Below are 11,529 nucleotides of genomic sequence, written 5' to 3' on the forward strand. Positions count from 1 at the left end.
CACTACTTTTAAAATTGTTAAGGTGAGTAACATTTCTTAACGATAATATTTGCATAGTTCTACTACACTTTTCTAGCTTCATGGAACTTCAAGTTAAACACTTCTGCTTCAGCTCCCTTATTGGGACTACTTAAATAAGTTACAGATTAGCAACTCACCGAAAAGTTCGATATCTATACTATGCACTAGATTCATCTAGAGAATTCCTGCGGGTAGAACTTCCAGCTTAAAGTACACCAAGAATTACCAACATGGCTCTCACGTGTTTTGTACGAATTTTTTCACAGTTATAAGGAGAACTGGGCTACTGAGTTGTGCAAGCGACAGTTGCCATAGGAAAGCTGGATAGGAGCAGAAATGATTAGTGAAGAAGTAACACAGCAAACAGTAGATACAGTTAACTTGTACTTTTCCAAAGGTATGAAAAAACGTAACAAATGATGCAACAAGAAATAGAGTCCAGCTCATACGGTAGCAAGAACAATGATGTAGCAGCCGCGAATAGATGGCGTCCGTGTGGTGTCCCACTGCGAAACGACTCCAAGCCCGAGTGGGGCGTCCTACATCGCAGTGGTAGAGGTCACTCGAAGTACAGAGCTGCTGGAGGTGTGGCTAAGGGGGCGCACACGATTGGGTCCACCAGAATCCACATGGCTATTATCGGCGTCAGATAGAAATTTTTACTCCGTCGCTGTGACGCCCATTGGGTGTTACTGATACGTGATACCACATCAAGTCTAACATCCACCTCTAAAACTGAAAGGGCGATACTCCTACTACACTTTCCACGCACAATGGAACTTGAAATTAATTTTTCCACCCCTAAATTGTTTGTATAACTTATTTAAGTATACACAGATTGATTACTGAAAAGATTACATATATTTAGAACACTAATGCAGATGTAACTTACAGCCTAAAGGAAAATAAACAATGCCAACATCACAAAAAGCTGTTCACTGTAAATCTTGGATTTCATTTAGCATAGCAATATGATGAGAATGCCTACCGCCGGCATAGTACAAAATATTGTCATCTTCTACTGATACACACTTGAAAATTGTACTTCCTGTGTGACACATATTACAATGCTGTTGCATAATTAAAGTAAAGGGAGTTTAGTGGGATGTGTAAATCAGAGATATTGATTAGAGTAGAGGAAATATTGTATGTATTTCTTAGATGCCATGTGTCTTCTTGTGTGACGAAAATTTATAATGCGGCTGTACGGTAGATAGACAGATATGGAAATATCTGAGGAATGAAGGTCAATGGAGAATTATGGTCAGGGGAGAATTACACTGCAGTCTAATTATGATCACTGATCAATTAAGATGATGTGTGGTCACTGATGATGGTCATTGCTCTAAGATGATCAGTGATTAATTATTATCAGTTTAATGATGATAAGTTACCAATGATGATCAGTGATCAATGATAATCAGTGATCAATGATGATCAGTGATCAATGATGATCAAAGAACGTTGTACCAGGCATTCTGGGTATTTTGAAGTCGACTTGGCAACTGTCGTCTGTATTTAAGAGATATAGTGTGAGCTTTCTTTGCTAGTCTTTGGTTAACATTGTTTGAAGCCACAGAACAATTCACAATTAATCGCTTGTTTCTTAGCTTCTGCAAAGATACTAATGATTACACGACATGAATGTAAATCCTAGTTTGTATCCGATAGTTATTGAATGAAACCATTAGTTTGGGATAATGGTGTTCAAGCAATCACTGGCCTAACAGCGTTCGTTTTCTTTACGTTTTTGATCAGAAAATATAGAAGGAGAACAGAAAAAGCTAAATGGACTGCGAAAGACAGTGATCTATCACCATCATTGACTACATACCTTCATTTTCCACTGAACAAACCAGTAATAATAATTGACCATTGCTCATCATCATTAATCACTGATAATCATTGTTCACTGATCATCACTGACCATATTGTCCACTCACTCTAATTCTCTCTACCTGATACTATGCACAGTAATGATTGTTGGATGTTTCTATACCTGCCTATCTATTGTACTGCCTCATCATTAATTTTCATCACACGTATGTGCATCATACATCAAAAAATTATGTACAATATTTCTGCATCTTTACACAGGAAACACATTTTTTCACTGTGTAACATCAGAAGATGATAATATTTTGTACTGTGTTAGTGGCAGACATTCTGATCATATTGCTATGCTAAATGCAATCCAGTCCATACAGTGAACTGCTTTTTTGCAATGTTTTCATTGTTTAAATTGCTATTTCTCAGTGTACTTTACGCTGTAAGTTATATCTGAGGCACTATTCTAGACGAATGGAAAGTTTTCAGTAAACAAGATACGAAAACTTTACTCAGTTATACAAACAATTTAGATATGGAAATAGTTAACTTTAACGTCCGTTGCGCTTGGAAAGTGTGGTTGGAATATCGTCCTTTCAGGTTTACAGACAAGTTTTATAATTGAGACTAACGTTTGTACTTACCGCTGCACTTTAAGCTGTAAGTTATATTTTCAGCAGTGCCATTGATGAATTTAATGTGTGGTACAGATATCGAACTTGTTCTCGAGTTCCCAACCTATAACTTACTTAAATAATGCTAATAAACGAGATGTGTGCTTCTTAATAAATTACACAGACAGTTTACAACTATAAATATTTAATATGAATTTCCATGGAGCTTGGAAAGTATGGCGCAACTGTCTTATATATTTTGAGAAATAATACAAATTTAGTTTTCCACCTGTTTTTTTAGTGATCTGTAATTAACCTGCATATTACGATAACCATGCAGTAGTGTGTGTGTGTCTGTGTGTGTGTGTGTGTGTGTGTGTGTGTGTGAGAGAGAGAGAGAGAGAGAGAGAGAGAGAGAGAGAGAGAGTGGGGTTTCGGCACTCGATAAATAATTTTATCAAAGAGATTGCGTCCGAGATATAGAAATTGACTTTGTGCACCATCTTTTTTGGGGACGTTTCAACTCTGCCATCGTCTTTGGTTGCGGTATGTTTCCAAACATAAGAGAAATAATGGGAGGTATCACCTTAGAAACCTAACCAAATAACAACACTGTGAGCTGGGATGATGGTGCAGGTGACTCTCCCAGACTTTACTAAAAGGACAGAACGTATTTTTTTCCTTCTGTATTCTCACGGTGGTGAAATCACGTTAGTGGGAAGAAAACTTCTCGTAATTGGTTGCTGGCCAGTGGCATAGGTCTTACGTCACATTTTCTGATCGGACAAACACGCTAAATAACTGGATTGACATAGGCGTTAATACAGAGCGGAAGGAAGTAGGAAGAGGTATCTTACAAAATAGCGTACAGGGCTGGAAAGAATTCCAATGTGCACTCGGTTTGTCTGCAGGGGGGCCTCATCCAAGATGTGGAGGCGGCCTTGCCTGCGGCTATCGAGCGTACGGGTGCAGTCGCCTGCAAGTAGTTGCTCACGTCGGCACCAATGATGCCTGTCGCTTGGGTTCTGAGGCGATCCCCAGTTCGTACAGGCGGCTGGCTGATTTGGTGAACACCGCTGGCCTCGCATGCGGGGTTCAAGCAGAGCTCTCTATCGTTCCCATAGTGGATCGGGGTCCTTTGGTTTGGAGCCGAGTGGAGGGTCTCAAAAATGGTTCAAATGGCTCTGAGCACTACTTAAACCTAACTAACCTAAGGACATCACACACATCCATGCCCGAGACAGGATTCGAACCTGCGACCGTAGCAGTCGCACGGTTCCGGACTGCGCGCCTAGAACCGCGAGGAGGGTCTCAGCCAGAGACTTATTCGGCTCTGTGACGGTCTTGGCTGCAGATTTCTAGACGTGGGGAATTGTAGAACGCACCTGGATAGGTCAGGGGTGCACCACACAAAGGAAGCGGCTGCTCGGGTAGCAGAGTACTTGTGGCGTGCACCTGGTGTTTCCTTAGGCTAGGCAGTAGTGGGAGGTGTCCTCATGAACACTCACCAGTCGACGTCCAGGCAGGGAAATCAGGACGCGCTCAGTGTAAAGACACTTCAGCTATCAAGATATTAGCAGAAAGTTTTCAGAGTGCTCGGAATAAAGTTCCTGGATTTACTGCCCTCCAGGAAGCGTGGGGCGCGCAAACTATTTTCGGGACTGAGACCTGGGTGAACCCTGAGATAGAAAGTTCTGAAATATTTAGTGAGGATTGGAACGTGTATCGGAAAGACAGATTAGACACCGTAGGAGGTGGTGTCTTCATTGCAGTTGACAAAAATATTGGGTCTACTGAGGTCGAAGTAGAGAGTGATTGTAAAGTTATCTGGACACGTTTAACATGGCTAGGGGAAATAAAGTTAATTGTTGGGTGTTATTACCGGCCACCAGGTTCCACCGTGACAGTTCTAGAATCATTCAAAGGGAGTCTACATTGTGTATCGCAAAAGTACCAGGATCATGCTATATTAGTGGGAGGCGACTTCAACGCACCTGGTACAGACTGAGGTGTCTATGGATTCATTACAGGTGGTACAGACAAGCCGTCGTGTGAATTACTTTTGAACACATTATCTGAAAACTGTCTTGAGCAGCTAAATCGACAGCCAGCGCTTAATGGAAATCTTTTAGATGTGGTAGCCACAAAAAGACCAGACCTCATCGACGGTGTCAGTGTTGAGACAGGGATTAGAGATCATGATGCTGTCATTACGACTATGGTTACGAAAGTTAAAAAGTCCGTCAAGAAGGCGAGGAGAGTATCCTTACTAGAAAGAGCAGATAAGCATTGTTAGCATTCCACTTAGTAAATGAATCGACTTCATTTACTTCCGGTACGATGGACGTGGAAGAATTATGGTCAAATTTTAAACACATTATAAATCAGGCATTGGAGATGTGTGTGCCGAAAAAGTGAGTTACGGACGGAAAAGACCCACTGTGGTTTAACAGCGCAATTCGGAGAATCCTCAGGAAGCAAAGACAGTTGCACACACGGTACAAGAAAGATCGGGAGAATGAGGACAGGCAAAAGTTAGTAGAGATTCGTGCTGCTGTAAAAAGAGCGATGCGCGAAGCATACAACCAGTACCACCGTCATACCTTAGCAAAAAATCTTGCTGAAAACCCAAGGAAATTCTGGTCTTACGTAAAATCGGTAAGCGGATCGAAGGCTTCCATCCAGTCATTCACTGATCTGTCTGGCCTGGCAGCGGAAGACAACAGAACGAAAGCTGAAATTTTAAATTTAGCATTTGAGAAATCTTTCACGCAGGAGGATCGTACAAACATACCGCCGTTTGAGTCTCGTACAGATTCCCGTATGGAGGACATAGTGATAGTCATCCCTGGGGTTGTAAAGCAACTCGGTATTGCAGAGAATACTCTACTGAATTGGCTCCTTACTTAGCTTGCATTTATCGCGAATCTCTTGCCCACTGTAAAGTCCCGAGCCACTGGAAAAAAGCGCAGGTGACTCCTTTATATAAGAAGGGCAGAACGACGGATCCTCAAAATTACAGACAAATATCCTTAACATCGGTTTGCTGCAGGATTCTCGAACATATTCTCAGTGCGAATATAATGAATTTCCTTGAGACAGAGAAGTTGCTGTCCATGCATCAGCATAGCTTTAGAAAGCATCGCTCCTCCGAAACGCAACTCGCCCTTTTTTCACATGATATCTTACGAACCATGGATGAAGGATATCAGACGGGTGCCATATTCCTTGACTTCCGGAAAGCGTTTGACTCGGTGCCCCGCTGCAGACTCCTATCTAAGGTACGAGCATATGGGATTGGTTCCCAAACATGTGAGTGGCTCGAAGACTTCTTAAGTAATAGAACCCAGTACGTTGTCCTCGATGGTGAGTGTTCATCGGAGGTGAGGGTATCATCTGGTGTGCCCCAGGGAAGTGTGGTAAGTCCGCTGTTGTTTTCTATCTACATAAATGATCTTTTGGGTTGGGCGGATAGCAATGTGCGGCTGTTTTGCTGATGATGCTGTAGTGTACTGGAAGGTGTCGTCGTTGAGTGACTGTAGGAGGATACAAGATGAGTTGGACAGGATTTGTAAACAATCGCAGCTAACTCTAAATATAGATAAATGTAAATTATTGCAGATCAATAGGAAAAAGAATTCCGTAATGTTTGAATACTCCGTTAGTAGTGTAGCGCTTGACACAGTCACGTCGATTAAATATTTGGGCGTAACATTGCAGAGCGATATGAAGTGGGACAAGCATGTAATGGTAGTTGTGGGGAAGGCGGATAGTCGTATTCGGTTCATTGGTAGAATTTTGGGAAGACGTGGTTCATCTGTAAAGGAGACCGCTTATAGAACGCTGGTGCAACCTATTCTTGAGTACTGGTCGAGCGTTTGGGATCCCTGTCAGGTCGGATTGAGGGAGGACATAGAAGCAATTCAGAGGCGGGCTGCTAGATTTGTTACTGGTAGGTTTGATCATCACACGAGTGTTACGGAAATGCTTCAGGAACTCGGTTGGGAGTCTCTGGAGGAAAGGAGGCGTTCTTTCCGTGAATCGCTACAGAGGAAATTTAGAGAACTAGCATTTGAGGCTGACTGCAGTACAATTTTACTGCCGCCAACTTATATTTCGCGGAAAGACTACAAAGATAACATAAGAGAGATTAGGGCTCGTATATAGACATATAGGCAGTCATTTTTCCCTCGTTCTGTTTGGGAGTGGAACAGGGAGAGAAGATACTAGTTGTGGTACGAGGTACCCTCCGCCACGAACCGTATGGTGGATTGCGGAGTATGTATGTAGATTTAGATGTAGATGAATTTAGTGGCATTAGTGTGCTAGATGTAAACTGTAATGTCAGCTCCTAGTTTATCATGTTATTTGTAACAAGCATCACAGATATGAAAAAGATTTAATACGACGTCCACTTTGTCGTAAACCAAGAGTGATACTCTGATGAAACTAAGAATTTGTCCACCTATTGGTGATGACAAGTAATATCATCTTACACCAGCGTTTGATTCTATTTCAGGTTTTAGAAGTTTTAAGGAACATAATTTAAAGTTAAATACATTTTCAATAACTACATATTACAAATTCGTTAATTATATTGTAGATATTTATCGAGAGTATGTTTTATACTCATTTTATAAGAAGTTTATATAACTATTTAACGGGCCACGTGTGTTTAGGCATGGAAATAGCATTGTAGATTTTATTTTAGCGTATTCAATCATGTTTTTGGCACCATTTTGGCGTAAATACTGCACTTATGCGTCGCTGATGAATTTTTGCAGAACTGGAAAGAATATTTTCACATTTCACAAATATCAGATATAGTAAGTAATTAATGTGAGACTCTTGTGTCTTACGCCGTGGTGCACCTATCTAACTCTGGATCATTTTACAGATACAGCCATCTATTGACGAGGACAAGCAACAGGAGCATGAAAGCAACACTTTTTTTTGCGTTCTTGTAGTTTAGTAGAATACAGTTTAAAGTATAAGTCGTGTTTGAAAACTATGTATTAGTAATTCATCTATTACGTTAGATAAGCCAATGTTGTTTTTAATCCTTCATGGAGGATAAGTTATATGCTCACTCTAATATTCCACAGCAAATCATATATAGCTTTCAATTAAATTTACTGATGCAGCTGAAGAGCCAAACCATAAACGATTATTTGAGTTAGTAATGAAAATGTAGTTCACAATTTTTTGTCTTTATGTGAATTCAGATACTTTTTGAAGTGTGTGACACATTTTTCGATAAAGTATTCAGACCTTTTGCAAACTTTTGAGCAAAGCTCAGATGGGCTTATATTGTAGTTGGCTGTTTCATTTTAAACGTGGTCAGAATACTAGGCTCTGACTGAAGGAAAGAAGAGGGAGGTGATACACTATGCAGTGTGTGTGTGTGTGTGTGTGTGTGTGTGTGTGTGTGTGTGTGACTGTGCACACTTGTTTACCAAAGTCAGAGACAAGTTCCTTTTCCTTTTTACATCAACTTGTTACCTTTTTTTTACATCCTCTGAATACCACAATGTAATTAACTCAACAGGACGAGAGAGAAGGGAAACAGGACGAACAAGGCTCTATTCAGATCTTGGAGTTTTTAAATTGATTTTCAACTTTCCCGCCACCTTCAAGCTTTAAATTTCCTGCCAACACCATCTTAAATTTATATTAAATTAAATTTATAAAATTATTTTTCACCATCCACCTGTACTACAAACCGTTTTCTGTGATAATTTACACGAAAAGTAAATATTGAATACACAAAACTGTCGAGTGTATTCTCTCTGTCTTACTGACATTGTCCAACTCGTTACTGAAATGCAGAATCAAGGTCCCCACAAACTTATTTAAAATTTATCTTACAATAATATGGTTCCTGCTGTAACTCTCTAAGACATATAAAAAAACCGTTAATTGTTCTGAATGTCCTCGTATTATCATCAGGGCCGGACAATAATATTTACACAAAACATGTCACAGAAATAACTGTTACTGTTGCTATAAAACTGAATTTATGGTGTTACACTGAATACAAGTCATTTTGACAATACAGACATATCAGAAGTATATTATGCGGAAAATTTATTGCAAAGTTTGTAAGGAAACCACAATCCGTTACTTAGCGTAATTGCTCGTTTGCTCACGTAGTCCACGAATAACCGACGGAATCGATAGTCGAAGTCGAAGTGCTGACAGCGCAATGTCGCTATGTTAGTTTTTACTTCAGGGGTTGTGCTTCGAAAGGCAGCGGCTGAATGTGTCTTTCACCGCGAACAGACCCTCAACAATATCCTTAATCTGAACGATGAGTGACTATAAAATGAGAGTAGCGTGAATGTTATGTGACTGAATACTGCGGTGGTGCTCACGTCGACCGCGCCCGTCAACCTGGATGGCAACGTATTTTGAATTGTACTGGGGTGTCCCGTGCAGGTTCTTCGCAGATGATCACGTAATGGTTGGTCAGTGAAGAATATGATATCTGCTCTATGCTAAGAAAATTATTCGAAGAATATGATAAGTGGGGACTGAAAGCGAAGTTTCAAAAGAATAAAGGATTATGAAACCGAGAAAATGTAGGGAATGTAATAGCAGAGGGCCATCAAATCGAGGCCTTTAAAAAATTTCAATATTTGGGTAGCATCATATCGAAAGACGGAGCAAGTAATTTGGAAATACAAGAACGAGTAGCCCATGAAAAACCACCAATTCAGAATCTAAACCCTCAGGTAAGGATCCTCTAATATACCTGGTAAGTAAGTAAGATGCTATATAGTAGTATTGTAGAACTTACAACGACCTGTAGAGGCAGTGCTGGGAGCTTACCGGAAAAAATAAGAACAAAGTGAGGGTTGTAGGAATGTACAATTTCAGAAGATCGTATAGACTATCTCAGCGAAACCACGTAAGAAATACGACGATTTGGGAAATAACAGTGTGTGTGTGTGTGTGTGTGTGTGTGTGTGTGTGTGTGTGTGCGCGCGCATGTGCGTTTGAACCTTATGGACGCTCAACGGCGAGGTTGTCAGTACCTTACACTCGTTAAAACAAATGAATGTGAATAACATCGCCAAACTTGTTGTACACAGTGAGAAGAAAATCTATAAAAAGACACTCACTCCCGCCTCCCTCGCGTTGAGCTACACAATTACTGACTTATTTGCCTTCAGACAACTGAGAAAGGGTGGAAGGTCCTACATCTCGGATTAAAACAGAAGTAAAATCGAAGAAGAGGAAAAGGAAGACACAGGGAAATGAAACTGGCTGACCAATTACAAAAGACATAGGTGAGCCTGTCACCTTGTTAAGACACTAAAAACATCTTCCTAAAATTTTCGGAAACAAGTCGTACACATCACAATACCTTAAAAGTCGCACAACTTTCGTTTGAAAGTCACTTAAAATAGAGGGCAGATCTGTCAGCAAATTTGCTGCTGTTCTCTCGTCCGAAAATAAAATACAGTCTAGTAAAATGTTGCGCACAGCGATCTGCACGCTCAATCACCACTTACTGGAGGCTCCTCTCGCCGGAGCAAGAGCCATGCGACAGAGGATTGTGCCTTTGAGAAGACGAGTGAGGTGGACCTCATCCCGTCTCCGTTGCTCAAAGGAGGTACGATGCGGCCGCATAGTGGGCTACACGAGGCGCACTTCCACCCACACGTCTTCCCATCGACACGTGAGTGTTCCTCAACAGCTAGGTGATAGAATGCAGGGGGATGGCACAGTGGAAAACTGAGACACGTCACGCCTCCTTGGCTGCTACATCCGCCGTTTCATTCCCCGCAATACGCAGATGCCCTGGCACCCACCACCCAGCAGAAGGACACCTCCTTGACCAGGCGTTGTAACTGGAGGAGCGCGTCCTGAAGTCTCGAGACAATCAGGGAAAACAACAGAGCCACCAACAACATATTCCCCCTGTTTCGACCCATCCGTAAAGACTGCTGTGGAATTGAGGTACTCACATAAAATGTCATAAAATAATGTCTTAAAAACATTTGCAGCAGTGCAGTCACTCCTGTACTGCATCAAATTAAAATTATTATGTCGAATAAATCATCACAGATATAATAAAGGGACGGCATTTGGCCTGGTATGGACATGGATTGCGAATGACAGATGCCAAAGAAGATCTTGGTGTACTATCGTCAGGGAAGAAGAAGATCTTGGTTTGCCTGGTTAGATGGAGTAAAGGAAATCATGAGAAAAGGAGAAATGGAAGAGGACTCGCGGGGAGATACACACTGATGGCGAGGGATATGTGGGAAGTGACGACAGCTGTAGGAACCCCACAGGAGAGAGTGTGAAAAATTGTATTTCATTGTGGTCCGCCTAGAGATTAACCGTCATTAGTTTCTGGGATGAAGGGATGACTGCACGGTATTTATGTTTCAAAAGAACATATCTGTCTTTGCTAAAATTCAGCTGTCAGTTGGACTACAATTGGGCCTCAATTCGCTGCAATGTTAGTATGGTGCAACGGAATTTGCAACATCTTCCTTCCCAAGTCTATTGCACTTGACTGCGTACCCCGGTCACGAACTAGCTCTAAGCTGCATTCTTTATTTCAATTAACAGTCCGGAAAATGTTTAGAGGGTGTTACAAGACGCTCCAATTATTGCTAGAAAATACGTGTATAAGTACCTGAGCAGATCAACACAACGACGACTAAGATCTTCCTTAAGGGCGCCATCCTTCAGCTCAAGCCTGGGACACTGCGGCTGAAGCACTGTATATACAGCTAGCTTCCCCACCACCGCTCCCCTTCGCTGCACGTCAGCGGTTAAAACATGAAGGACAACCAGCCTACCATGTTCTTTTGTGACCGGAAGCGATAGTTCACCATGCGACAGCAGTGTACTGATACGAGCGTTAACTTTCTCATAAACACTGTGGAAAATTGTCTTACACGGGATAGGCGGGAGAGGTGACGGAAAAGTAAGATACGGAACTCGTAGGTGGGAGGAGGAAGGTCGAAATCCCCATCCAGTCATCCATATTAAGAATTTCAGAGCTTTTTCCTAAGTCACTTACGGTGAATGCCGAGACGGTTCCATT

General features: G+C 41.5%; 1 protein-coding gene across 1 annotated transcript in view; it reads right to left on the minus strand.

Moving 5' to 3' along the window:
• LOC126335603 (carbonic anhydrase 13-like) overlaps positions 1–11,192 on the minus strand; it is a 154,382-nt gene extending 143,190 nt beyond the window's left edge. The window contains exon 1 of the mRNA XM_049999056.1: positions 11,116–11,192. Coding sequence (XP_049855013.1) covers positions 11,116–11,164 — 49 coding nt within the window. The 5' untranslated portion in view covers positions 11,165–11,192. The remainder of the gene's footprint in view (positions 1–11,115) is intronic.
• Positions 11,193–11,529: the final 337 nt, after the last annotated feature.

Source organism: Schistocerca gregaria, chromosome 2, assembly GCF_023897955.1.
Source record: "Schistocerca gregaria isolate iqSchGreg1 chromosome 2, iqSchGreg1.2, whole genome shotgun sequence".
NCBI classification, from domain to species: Eukaryota; Metazoa; Arthropoda; class Insecta; order Orthoptera; family Acrididae; genus Schistocerca; species Schistocerca gregaria.